Below are 14,089 nucleotides of genomic sequence, written 5' to 3'. Positions count from 1 at the left end.
GAGACTGAGCCTTTGGTCTTTCTCTTCTTTAACATTTTTTTACTAGAAATATTACACATACAGAAAAGTACATAAAATATAAATATATAAATTAAATCATAAAACACTCATATAAACACCAAAAAAAGGGACATTTAAGTGCCTAGAAATCCTGCCTGTGTCCCTCCCTTATCTTAATACCTTTCCTTAAGAAGTAACTATGAAGGACTTCCCTGGTGGCGCAGTGGTTAAGAATCCACCCGTCAACTCAGGGCACATGGGTTCAAGCCCTGACCTGGGAAGATCTCACATGCTGTGGAGCAACTAAGCTTGTGTGCCACAACTACTGAGCCTGTGCTCTAGAGCCCGCGAGCCACAACTACTGAGCTCACAACTACTGAAGCCCACACGCCTAGAGCCCACCACAATGAGAAGCCTGTGTACGGCAAGGAAGAGTAGCCTCCGCTCGCCGCAACTAGAGAAAGCCCGTAAGCAGCAATGAAGACCCAACGCGGCCAAAAATTAAATAATTAATTAAAAAACAAACAAACAAACAAAAACCCAGTAACTACTGATCTGCTTGCTTTTTTTTTTGCTTTGCCCTCTAAGTATGCACCCCTAAATGCTATGGTTTATTTTGCTCACTTTTGAACTCTATAAATAGAATCATACATTATATATTCTTTTGTTTTTGGCTTCTTTCAATCTACATTTAAGATTCAACCATATTATTGTGCAATGCTATAGATAATTTATTTTTGATGTATATTAATTGATTTTGTTGTCAATGGACATTAAGGTTGTTTCTAGTTTTTGGCTATCATGAGCTATGCATGCCATTTTGAACATTCTTGAACATGTACATTTATGCAAGTGTTACTTTAGTGTGTATATCTAGGAGTGGAACTGCTAGGTTATAAAGCATGCCTATTTTCTAGATACTGTCAAACTGGTTTTCCAAGTGGTTGTACCAATCAATCTATGGTCCCTTCAGCAAAGTATGAGAGTTGTTACTCTTGTTTTCTTCTAGAGATTTTTTTTTTTTTTTTTTTTTAACATCTATTGGAGACACAGACCTACTACAGAATGGACTTGAGGATACGGGGAGGGGGGAGGGGTAAGCTGGGACGAAGTGAGAGAGTAGCATTGACATATATACACTACCAAATGTAAAATAGATAGCTAGTGGGAAGCAGCTGCATAGAGAGTCTTTTCAATTTGGTTTCTCAACATTTTGTTTACTTGGGAAATCTATACAAATGGATGTGGTTAATATACACTTTTTCCTGGATTTGTAAGTCAAAGAATTGTTAAAATTATAGTAGCAAAGTCACATACTAAACATAGCAAATAATCTACATGATGAGGATCACAATATAATTTATGTGGATAAACATGTACAATTTCTTATCTTAGTTGGCTTTTAGAAGAGAGATAGAATCTGGACATATAGAAATAGAGAAGCGAACAAGTAAAAACCAAATAGACAAACAAAATTTTTAAAAATACATTTGAAAGCCCACCTCTACTCCTTTCTAAATTCTTGTTAGTAAATAAGTGTTGATTGAGAAGAATTTATGGAAGCCCAACACAGCTTAATATATTAAAAATACCATCACCAGGACTTAGGACCCCTCCCTTCCTTTGAGAATTAAATGATAATTCTTCCCCCTAACCACTTTTCTTGTGATATAATTGACATATAATGTATTTGTTTAAGGTATACAACATAATGGTTTGATATATGTATCTATTGCAAACTGATTTCCACAATAAATTTAGTTAACCTTGGTCACCTTATATAGTTATAATATTTTTCCTGTGGTGAGAACTTTTAACATGTATCTCTTAGCAACTTTCAAATATACAATATTGTTAACTGTGTAGAGTCACCACGAAGTACATCACATCCCCAGAACTTATTTACCTTATAACTGGAAGTATGTACTTTTTGACCACCTTCATCCATTCCCCTCCTACCCATCATCCACCCCACTACCCCACCCACCTCCTCATCTGACAACCACCACTTTGTTCTCTGTTTCTGTTAGGTTTTTTTTTTTTAGATTCCACAGATAAGTGAGATCATGCATAAATGAGATAATTCTTGGTAAGGACTTAGCACAGAGCCATACACAGAGTAACTAATCTGTTTGATTTTTATTGTGATCATTTTTTGACATCCAAGTAAGAGCTCATTAAACACAAATTAATCTCATCTCTACTTTAAAGCCAGAGTATTTTTCTTAAAGTAATAAATCTTAACTATTTGAACTTCCAGCCAGCTAAATCAAACATTGAATTAAGGCTTTCCACATTTCTTCAAGGAAGAATTTTTTTAATATTACACATTGAAGAAAGTGTTCATTGTAGAAAAATTAGAAAATAGAGATATAAAAATAAGAGTATGTCCACCCAAAAACCTGCCTACAGACGTTTATAGGAGCTTTATTCATAATTTCCAAAACTTGGAAGCAATTAAGATGTCTTTCAGTAGGTGAATAGGTAAATAAACTGTGGTACATCCAGATAATGGAATATTATTCAGCACAAAAAAGAAATGAGCTAGCAAATCATAAAATACACGGAAGAAACTTAAATGCATATTACTAAGTGAAGGGAGCCGATCTGAAAAGGCTATGCACTGTATGTATGATTCCAACTATATGACGTTCTGGTAAAGACAAAACTGTGGAGACAGTAAAAGATCAGTGGTAGCCAGGAGTTTGGGGGAAGGGAGAAATGAATAGGTAGAATGCATAGGATTTTTAGGGCAGTGAAACTATTCTATATGACACGTTAATGGTGGATACATATCCAAACCCAGAATGCACAGCACCAAGAATAAACCCTAATGGAAACTATGAATTTGGGAGTGATAATCATTTGTCAAAGTAGTTTCAGAGATTGTAACAAATGTACCACTCTGCAGCCCAGTGTTGACAGTAAAGGGACCTATGACTGTGTAGGGGCAAAGGGTATATGGGAACTCTGTACTTTGTGCTCAATCTCACTATGACCCTAAAACTGCTCTAAAAAAAAATCCATTTTTTTAAAAAGCAGGGAAAAAAGGAGTAAAGAAAAAAAATTAAACAAATCCTAACACGTTTTAAACATTTTGGTATATATTCTTCTGAGTTTGATAATATTTTATTGTTGTTGTATTCCATAAACCTTTCAAAATCCCTGCCTTTTTTTTTCCATTGATACGAGTCAAGAAAGAAATCTGTTCACCTTGCTTTGAAAGATGTTTTTAAAGTGGTGCTTCTCAAACTATAAAGTGTGTACAAATCATTAGGATTTATTGAAATTCATGTTCTGATTAGTAGGTCTGGGGTGGGGACTAAGATTCTGCATTTCTAACAAGCTCCTTCTTTGGGCTGCAGACTAATTCTTCTACAGCAAGGTTCTGGAGCTTAAAGTGAAACAGTTTCCTACTTTTAGAAGAGTGATTTGACACTCTTTTTTGTGGAATTTTTTTATTCCTTGAACTGCAAACTAACTGCTTCCAAGATGCTCGACATTGCTAATTATTAGAGAAATGCAAACCCAAAACTACAATGAGGTTATCACCTCTCACCGGTCAGAACGGCCATCATCAAAAAGTCTACAAATAATAAATGCTACAGAGGATGTGGGGAAAAGGAAACACTCCTACACTGTTGGTCGAAATGTAAATTGGTGCAGCCATTATGGAAAATAGTATGGAGGTTCCTTAAAAAAAACTAAAAATAGAGTTACCATATGATCCAGCAATCCCACTCCTCGGCACATACCCGGGAAAAGATGAAAACTCTAATTTGAAAAGATACATGCACCCCAATTGCACTATTTACAATAGCCAGGACATGAAAGCAACCTAAGTGTCCATCAACAGATGAATGAATAAAGAAGATGAGGCATATATAATATCATATATATGTGACATATATATGACATACACACACACATAATGGAATATTACTTGGCTATAAAAAAGAATAAAATATTGCCATTTGCAGCAACATGGATGGACCTAGAGATTATCATACTGAGTGAAGTAAGCCAGATAGAGAAAGACAAATATTATATCACTTATATGTGGAATCCAAAAAAAACCACAAATGAACTTATTTACAAAACAGAAATAGAGTCTCAGACATAGACAACAAACTTATGGTTACCAAAGGGGAAAAAGGAGGGGGGGTAAATTAGGAGTATGGGATTAAGAGATACACAGCAATATATATAAGATAGATAAATAACAAGGATTTACTGTATAGCACAGAGAACTATACTCAATATCTTGTAATAATCTATCATGGAAAAGCATCAGGAAAAAATATGTATAACTGAATCACTTTGATGTACACCTGAAACTAACACAACATTGTAAATCAACTATACTTCAATAAAAATAAAATAAAATCACTACTGGTAGTGAAAAAAAAGTTGGAGGTGAGATGAGTGGGTGGGTGAGTAGTTGTTTGTCAGAAAGAAAATACGATGTAGAAAGGATTAAGAGGTTAATGTGGTGAGGACAATAAACCTGTTGTAGATGCTCTATAAATATTTGACAAGAATTAAATCTAGCATAGTGTGAATATAATTCCTTTTCAAAACTACTTACTTCTGCCTTTATCTTGCATGTAATGTCATTTTAGATTGTCACAAACACAGCTCTCCTTTTCACTAAAATGATTTTGTAACTTTTAACATTCATTAAACGTTTTGTCTATCAAGAAGAACAAACAAAAAAAACCCTAACTGCTTCTAAATGTCTTTCTGATATTTCAATTCCTACAGTCTCCGGTTAAGGAAAATCTTAAATCAGCTGGGCTGTAGGATTAGGTAAAACCTTGGTGAAAAACTATGACAGGAGAAGCGAGAGGCGGAACCTAAAGTGAGAGGAAAGCAGGAACTGAAGAAGCGGAGGAGGGATTTCAAACTTGGACGAGAGCCGGTTCTGTTTACCGGAGGGACCGGAAGAACGCTAGAGTAGTCTCCGCACCATGGCGGGTCCTGTCAGTTTGAGAGAGCTTTTAATGGGCGCTTCAGCTTGGACAGGCTCTGAAAGTCCCGAGGGGTCCCCTACAGAGGGTGGTGGGAGCGCGGCTGGCGGACCGGAGCCTCCTTGGCGGGAGGATGAGATCTGCGTGGTGGGAATCTTCGGCAAGACGGCTCTGCGCCTGAATTCCGAGAAGTTTTCACTTGTGAACACCGTGTGCGACCGACAGGTTTTCCCCCTATTTCGCCGCCAAGATCCTGGAGACTCGGGGCCTGGAATCAGGACCGAGGCTGGGGTCGTCGGGGAGGCTGGTGGAGCCGGGGTCCCTGGCGCCGGGTCCGGTGATCCAGTTCGGGGAGGTGTAGCTGTCGCGGAAGGGAACCGAACTGAGCCAGGTTCCCAGGACTACAGCCTTCTGCAAGCCTATTACAACCAGGAAAGCAAAGTTCTGTATCTTCTTTTAACTTCCATCTGTGACAATTCCCAGCTTCTCCGGGCTTGTCGGGCCCTTCAGAGCGGGGAAGCTGGAGGTGGCCTCCCTTTACCTCATGCGGAAGCGCACGAGTTCTGGAAGCATCAAGAGAAACTGCAGTGCCTCAGTCTCCTTTACCTTTTCTCCGTCTGTCACATCTTGCTTCTGGTCCATCCCACTTGTTCCTTTGACATCACTTATGATCGAGTATTCAGAGCCCTGGATGGACTGAGACAGAAAGTACTGCCCCTCCTCAAAACAGCCATTAAGGATTGTCCAGTTGGCAAAGACTGGAAGCTAAACTGCAGACCTTGCCCACCTAGACTCCTTTTCCTCTTTCAACTCAATGGAGCACTCAAGGTGGAACCCCCTCGGAATCAAGACCCAGCTCATCCAGAGAAGCCCAAGAAGCATTCTCCCAAAAGGAGACTGCAGCATGCCCTGGAAGACCAGATTTATAGAATCTTCCGGAAGAGTCGTGTCTTGACTAATCAGAGTATCAACTGCCTCTTTACTGTGCCGGCCAATCAGGCGTTTGTGTACATAGTTCCTGGAAGCCAGGAGGAGGACCCAGTAGGCATGTTGCTGGACCAACTTAGGAGTCATTGTACTGTGAAAGACCCTGAATCTTTGCTGGTCCCTGCACCCCTTTCTGGGTCCAGGCGATACCAGGTGATGAGGCAGCACAGCCGACAGCAGCTTTCTTTCCACACTGACACTAGCAGTTCCAGTTCTTCTGGGCAGCTAGTGGATTTCACTCTTCGGGAATTCCTATGGCAGCATGTAGAGCTAGTACTAAGCAAGAAAGGTTTTGATGACAGTGTGGGCAGGAACCCACAGCCTTCCCATTTTGAACTTCCTACTTATCAGAAGTGGATCTCAGCAGCTTCAAAACTGTACGAAGTAGCTATCGATGGGAAAGAGGAGGACCCGGGCTCTCCCACTGGGGAGCTAACATCTAAGATTTTAAGCAGTATTAAAGTCTTGGAAGGGTTTTTGGATATTGACACAAAATTCTCAGAGAACCGGTGCCAGAAAGCTTTACCCATGGCCCATAGTGCCTACCAGTCAAATTTGCCTCATAATTACACAATGACTGTCCATAAGAATCAGCTTGCCCAGGCTCTTCGAGTATACAGTCAACATGCTAGGGGTCCAGCCTTTCACAAATATGCCATGCAGTTACACGAGGACTGCTACAAGTTTTGGAGCAATGGCCATCAGCTCTGTGAGGAGAGGAGTTTAACTGATCAACACTGTGTACATAAATTTCACTCCTTACCTAAATCAGGTGGCCAAAATTTTCTCAGTATTTTGAAATCAAAACTTTGAGCTGTGTTTTTATTCTTGTTTTAAGAGAGTTTGTTCATTATGTCTTTAAAAAGAGGGCCCTGCAGAAATTTACGTACATCAGATTTAAGTTTTTTCTCCTGCTGTAAAAAGAAAAATCAGCTATGACTACTAATTATGTTCTTGTATTTAAAGAATGAACCCTAGGGGATTAGTAAATGAGAACTATTAAATAATACAAAGTTTCAGGAATTTCATATTAACATTTTTACCTTTTGTTTAACTGAAATGAATATAGTGAAATGTATGGGCACTATGATGATGATAAAATTTACTTAGAGACCCTAAAAGTTTAGATTAAAAATACATATTATGTCATGTATTTTCACTTGCTTCTGTTAGATGTGTTTAGTCAAGTTTTTGTGTTTTGGGTGGTTTTTTACTTCTCATTTCCAAAGAACTGGTTGGAGAAATTTGGGGGTTAAGGTGCAATTGAATGCAAAATAAATTTGGGTCTGCCTTGTGTGTAAAATTAATAGTGACTTATATTTTCCAGGAGAAAAACCAGAGCCTGATAGAAATCCTCCTGTGCTGTATCACAATAGCCGAGCTCGATCCACTGGTGCCTGTAACTGTGGAAGGAAACAGGCACCTCGAGATGATCCCTTTGATATCAAGGCAGCTAACTATGACTTTTATCAGGTAGACTCTACATTTTTTCCTCCTCTTCTCTCTCTCTTTTTTTTTTTTTTTTGCTAACGACCATCTGAGTAAAAATATACTTTTTCAGGAGCAAAATATCTAGATAAGTAAATGTGACTTGCAGTGTGATATCTAACAAGGGAAATTTCTTTATATGTACTTATTTGCTTACCCATTAACTGTTGATCTTGCTTTTTAATGTGAAGCATGTGTTGTTTTCAGTGAAAGGTTCACAGGATTAGTTTGTTTGTTTTTTTCCTTCCTCCATAGCTTCTGGAAGAAAAATGTTGTGGAAAATTGGATCACATCAATTTCCCAGTATTTGAACCAAGTACTCCAGATCCTGCTCCTGCCAAAAACGAATCATCTCCTGCCCCTCCAGATGCAGATGCTGATAAACTTAAAGAAAAAGAACCTCAAACCCAAGGAGAGAGCACAAGCCTGAGTTTAGCTTTGAGCTTAGGCCAATCCACAGATAGTTTAGGTACCTATCCAGCTGACCCACAAGCAGGAGGAGATAATCCAGAAGTTCATGGTCAAGGAGAAGTAAAAACTGAGAAGAGACCAAACTTGGTTGATCGGCAGGCATCCACGGTTGAATATCTCCCGGGCATGCTACACTCAAATTGCCCCAAAGGTCTCCTACCTAAATTCTCCAGCTGGTCTTTGATTAAACTAGGCCCTGCTAAGTCTTATAACTTTCATACTGGTTTGGACCAACAGGGCTTCATTCCAGGAACAAACTATCTTATGCCTTGGGACATTGTCATCAGGACTAGGGCTGAAGATGAAGGAGACTTAGACACAAATTCTTGGCCTGCTCCAAATAAAGCTGTTCCTGGAAAGAGAAGTGCAGTTGTAATGGGAAGAGGAAGACGGCGAGATGACATAGCGCGAGCATTTGTGGGCTTTGAATATGAAGACTCTCGAGGACGAAGATTTATGTGCTCAGGACCTGACAAAGTAATGAAAGTAATGGGAAGTGGGCCCAAGGAATCAGCTTTAAAAGCCCTGAATAGTGATATGCCCTTATATATTCTGTCATCATCTCAGGGTAGAGGGCTAAAACCACATTATGCTCAACTTATGAGGCTTTTCGTTGTGGTTCCTGATGCTCCTTTGCAGATAATACTAATGCCTCAGGTAAGAAATATAACCCTTTTTGTCCTCAGACAAACAAAAAATGCCGATGCTTGTTTTGATTATATGAAAAAAGTACAGGGTATCAAACTAATTAAACAGGTCTTAATTTTAAATATCTCTTATACCTAACATTGTGTTTCTTGAAAAATAGATTGTAGGTGTGTTAATCAGTTCACCCATCAATTCACGTCATCTGGTTAGAGGCAGAACTTGAAGTTAAAAATCTGTAGAAAAGCAGGATAGTATTTGAGATTATTTAATGTAATATCAGATATGATTGGAGTTAAGAATGTACACATTACCTGCTTAATCTTATGTGCTCTGTGAACTTATCCTTTGTTTAGGCACTTATCTTTCAGGTGTTTCTTATTGAAATATATTAATCATATAACCTGTGTTTTTCAGGTTCAGCCAGGCCCACCACCATGTCCAGTATTCTACCCAGAAAAACAAGAAATAACTCTCCCACCTGATGGCCTCTGGGTTTTGAGATTTCCATATGCCTACGTGACTGAGAGAGGACCTTGTTTCCCTACGAAGGAAAATGTGCAGTTGATGAGTTACAAGGTGCTCCGTGGGGTTCTTAAAGCAGTAACACAATAAGTGTTTTCCAGCCAGTACAGTCCTAAACTGGAGCTGATTTTTGGTTTTGGTGTGTATGGGGTGATTTTTGGTGTGTGATACTGTGTTTTCTTGAACATAAAATGTGTTTTGGTTACAGGAGTTCAGTATTTGGACAGTAATTGTTCCACTGTTTCATGATATTGTTGATACTTATTGTAAATGGGGGTACAGCTTCCTAATAAACATTGTTTATTCTAGAAAAGGACCTGAAATACATGGTTGATACCTCTACTCTCTCTTTGTTTCTGTTTCACTGTCCGTAATAAAACATATTTCTATTATAACTGAATGTTGCATTATCAGGTTGAGCCAAAGCTTTGTTATTGCTAAAATGTTTTAGCTGGGATTTTCCTTAAAATGCTGCTCCTGAAATTATCTTCAAATCAAGATGATCCAGGGCTTCCCTGGTGGCGCAGTGGTTAAGAATCCACCTGCCAATACAGGGGACACAGTTTTGAGCCCTGGTCCAGAAAGATCCCACATGCTGCAGAGCAACTAAGCCCAGGCGCCACAACTACTGAGCCTGAGCTCTAGAGCTCGCAAGCCACAACTGCTGAAACCCGCGTGCCTAGAGCTTGTGCTCTGCAACAAGAGAAGCCACCGCAATGAGAAGCCCATGCACCACAATGAAGAGTAGCCCCTGCTCACCGCAACTAGAGAAAGCCCGTACACAGCAACGAAGGCCCAACGCAGCCAAAAAATAAATAAATTTTAAGAAAAGAAAAGGGGGAGAGAGAGAGAGAGAGGCAGAAACCACAGTATCTTTAAAAAAAAAAAACGAGATGATCCAGTAGGTTATCTGGTAATTGTATGAGGACTTAATTGCAAAAATATGTCCTACTGTTTGGCTTACCATTCTGGTACCTGAATTACATTGTTTTGTTCTCACCATTTTATTCTTGGACTGATGAGATACCGTATTTTAAATGAATGCTCTCTGAACTAAAACTTATTTATCCAGGATATTAGTACATACTATGAAACAATTTGCTAAGTGATACAAATTTTATCAATTCATATCGATGTTAAGGTTCACCAGCATCAACATGATGACACTGATATATCACTAATTAGCTAAGTGTGCAAAATAAGTTAATATGCCAGAATTCTAATGTAACTGATTATATTTTCCTGGGCACATTGATTTTGAAATGCTGAGCAAATAGAATTGGAGATTTTAGTTGCAATATATATGAAATGTAGTATTTGTTTTTATTTATTTATTTATTTATGGCTGTGTTGGGTCTTCGTTGCTGCACGCAGGCTTTCTCTAGTTGCGGCGAGCGGGGGCTACTCTTCATTGTGATGCGTGGGCTTCTCATTGTGATGGCTTCTCTTGTTTGGAGCACGGGCTCTAGGCACGTGGGCTCAGTAGTTGTGGCGCACTGGCTTAGTTGCTCCACGGCATGTAGGATCTTGCTGGACCAGGGCTCGAACCTGTGTCCCCTGCATTGGCAGGTGGATTCTTAACCACCGTGCCACCAGGGAAGTCCCATGAAATGTAGTATTTGTTTAACACATCTTGCTACCAGCTTAAAACAGTTACTTACTTAGGTTTTGATTTTTAAATCTATATAGAGAAACACATAACTGGCAGCCAATTTAAAACTGTAATTTAATTAGGTGTATTTTTATGTCTATTTTACTGTAGTTTAATTAGGAAGAGAATCTGAGCCAATATGAAAATTAGTCTATATTCTTCTTTCATCTCAGCCTTATTTTTCATCCTTTTCCTTTGTATCTTTCACTCTTTTTATATCAGTTTTAAAAATCACAATTACTTTTGTATTAAGCATAGTCGTTAGTAGTTGCATTTGGGAAATATAGCTAGACTGTTCTGTAGGACATATACTAATAGTTGTATTGTTTTTTAATAGCCTCTAAGACTTGACTAACAGGTTGTGTAAGCTTGTAGGTCAGAGGAACTATAAGAAAGTAGTTTATGAGAACAGATAGATTTCAGAAGAGCAAACCTGTGTCTTTTTTTCTTTATTTCCTTTTTGATATCATTCTACATGGAACAACTTTACATTACTGCTTAAATTAGTAAGTAATTTTCCTTGATTATATTTGGTTACAGAAGCCACCTTAATTTGAATTTCTATAGCATTTTTAAATACAAAACTTTTTTTGTTTAAGTATTTACAGTGTTGTGTTAGTTCCTGGCACACAGCACAGTGATTCAGTTATATGTATATATATACATATTCTTTTTATTTTAATATACCCTTGTAGCTTATTCATTTTGTGCATAATATTTTGTTCCATCTGTTTGTTTGTTTGTTTGTTTATTATTTGGCTGTGCTGGGCTGTGTTGCGGTGCGCGGGCTCCAGAGTGCACGGGCTCAGTAGTTGCGGTGCACAGACTTAGTTGCCCAGCGACATGCGGGATCTTAGTTCCCGGACCGGGGTCAGATCTGCGTCCCCTGCATTGGAAGGCAGCTTCTTAACCACTGGACCACCAGGAAAGTCCCTATATATGCATATTCTTTTTCACGTTCTTTTCCATTATGGTTTATTACAGGATATTGAATATAGTTCCCGGTGCTATACAGTAGGACCTTGTTTATCTTTTTTTTTAATTGGCCATGCCATGCAGCTTGTGGGATCTTACTTAGTTCCCCAACTAGGGGTGGAACCTGGGCCCTCAGCAGTGAAAGCACAGAGTCCTATCCACTGGACTGCCAAGGAAGTCCCTATCATTTTATATACAATAATTTGTACCTGCTAATACCAAATTCCTAATTTATTCCTCCCCCACCCCCTTTCCCCTTTGTTAGCCATAAGTTTGTTTTCTATGTCTGTGAGTCTGTTTCTGTTTTGTAAATAAGTTCATTTGTGTCATATGTTGGATTTTACATGTAAGATATCATATGGTATTTGTCTTTCTCCTTCTGACTTACTTCACTTAGTAAATACAAAATTTTTATGCTATTTGTACTTATAACTTGCTTAAGATACAATTGCAGCACTTCTTCATGCTTGTTTTTATCCATAAATAAGTTTACAGGGTGTCACATTAGAGAAATGTGGACTATGCAGGTCTGTATTGCTTACTACCTTTCTCTTTAGTCCTACAAACCTTATTTCAGCAAACTTCAAACGTGATGGTTTTTTTAAAGAAATTATATTTCTTCTGTAGCAGCATTTGCATTGTCCTTTGCTTAGTAGATTTTTTTTTTGAAATATAAGCAAATGTTTCAAATTGATTCTTTCTTAACAATCACTAGGACAGAAGGGCATTCTTTGGCTTATTGGTAAGTCTTTTGATGTGTCCTTGAAGAGTTGTATAGAATTAAAATTTTTAGGAAGTAAATCATATTTTATTCAAGAGTGCTAACTATTTAAAGGACTACTATGATAAACCTTATAAAGTAAATTACATTAATCTAATTTTTTAAATGGTTTCATACGTTGGTTTACTTAAAATTAAGACTCCCCTGCACTACTTAAACAGTGAGTTTTGTTTCTTAGTTTAAATTAAAAATTTAAAAAGACTTTAAAGGAACAGGAAAAAAATTAGAAAAATGGAACTAGAGAAGCCTGATTTATAAAAATAACAATAGCTACTGTGTACTGAATGGCACACAATAATAATAGCTATTTCTTGAATATCCTCTTGTTAGGTAATTTAGTAAGCATTTTGTATACATTGCCTCTAATTCTCAGAGCACTGCAAGATAGATATCATCCATTTTATCAGGAAATTAAAGCTTGAGGTGATTAAATAATTTGTCCCAGGTCACATAGCTAGGAAGTAACAAAGTCAGAATTTAAATTGAGGACTCTGACTTCAAAGCTGTACTCTTCCTATGTTCTGCCTTCTTAGAAAATATAAAAATAAAACCTGCGTGTCAGTTTCTCCAGCTGAATATTTTGATTCTGGTCTTAAGACTTGTGAATAGGTGAGTTTTGGGTTTTTTTTTTAAGATTTATTATTTGTTTACTTTATTATTTTTTTTGGCTGTGTTGGATCTTAGTTGTGGCATGCGGGATCTTCGTTGAGGCATGTGGGATCTTTTGTTGCGGCGTGTGGGTTTTTTCTCTCTCTGTAGTTGTGGTGCGTGCGTTCCAGAGCCCATGGGCTCTGTAGTTTGCGGTACGTGGGCTCTAGTTGAGGCACATGAACTCAGTAGTTGTGGCACGTGGGCTTAGCTGCCCCGCGTGGGATCTTAGTTCCCTGACCAGGGATCAAACCCACGTCCCCTGCATTGTAAGGCAGATTCTTTACCACTGGACCACCAGGGAAGTTCCCTGGGTGAGTTTTTAATGTCAGAAAAATGAGATATGGTAGACACTCTTAGAGGACTATATGACCACAGTTGCTTATTACTTCCTTTCTCCTACAAAGTTACATGTACTTGAGGATCAAGTGACTTATTTATTTGGCTGCCGGGTCTTAGTTGCGGCACGTGGGATCTTTGTTGAGGCATGCAAACTCTTAGTTGCTGCATGTGGGATCTAGTTCCCTGACCAGGGATCGAACCCGGGCCCCCTGCATTGGGAGCGTGGAGTCTTAGCCACTCGACCACCAGGGAAGTCTCGAGTATTGAGTGACTTTTATCCTTTATATTATCCTGGCTATTTTCTCAATATAAAAGCAAGACTCCTTAGTTTACAATCCCATGTAAAACAATTTTTGGTTTTGAACATACCTTTGTTGTTTTTGTAAAATGAATATGTAGTCATTGTATCTGTTATTGTTTCATAGGTTTTTTTTAAACAAAGATAAGAATAAGTTACCTGAAGTTCCACTGCTTTGCTAAATGCTCTCTGCTAACCAGTGGCAACATTTTAGTGAATATCCTTCTAAACATCTCATGCAGACAGTCACATGTGGATATGTATTCAATTTTACATAACTGCAATCATAGAATACGTCTTGTTCTGTA

The 14,089-nt window shown here is 38.4% G+C and overlaps 1 protein-coding gene across 1 annotated transcript; it reads left to right on the top strand.

Annotated features, from left to right (window-relative positions):
* The first annotated feature begins 4,947 nt into the window (after window positions 1-4,947).
* On the top strand, window positions 4,948-14,089 carry SMG8 (SMG8 nonsense mediated mRNA decay factor). The gene is made up of 4 exons (XM_030881751.3): window positions 4,948-6,729; window positions 7,285-7,430; window positions 7,701-8,573; window positions 8,979-14,089. Exons 1-4 carry the CDS (start codon window positions 4,971-4,973, stop codon window positions 9,174-9,176), a joined length of 2,976 nt encoding a protein of 991 aa, XP_030737611.1. The 5' UTR covers window positions 4,948-4,970; the 3' UTR covers window positions 9,177-14,089.

The sequence above is a fragment of the Globicephala melas genome, chromosome 20 (assembly GCF_963455315.2).
Source record: "Globicephala melas chromosome 20, mGloMel1.2, whole genome shotgun sequence".
Taxonomy (NCBI): domain Eukaryota; kingdom Metazoa; phylum Chordata; class Mammalia; order Artiodactyla; family Delphinidae; genus Globicephala; species Globicephala melas.
Note: the sequence above shows the minus strand (reverse complement) of the source record. Positions and strands in the feature narration are given on the sequence as shown.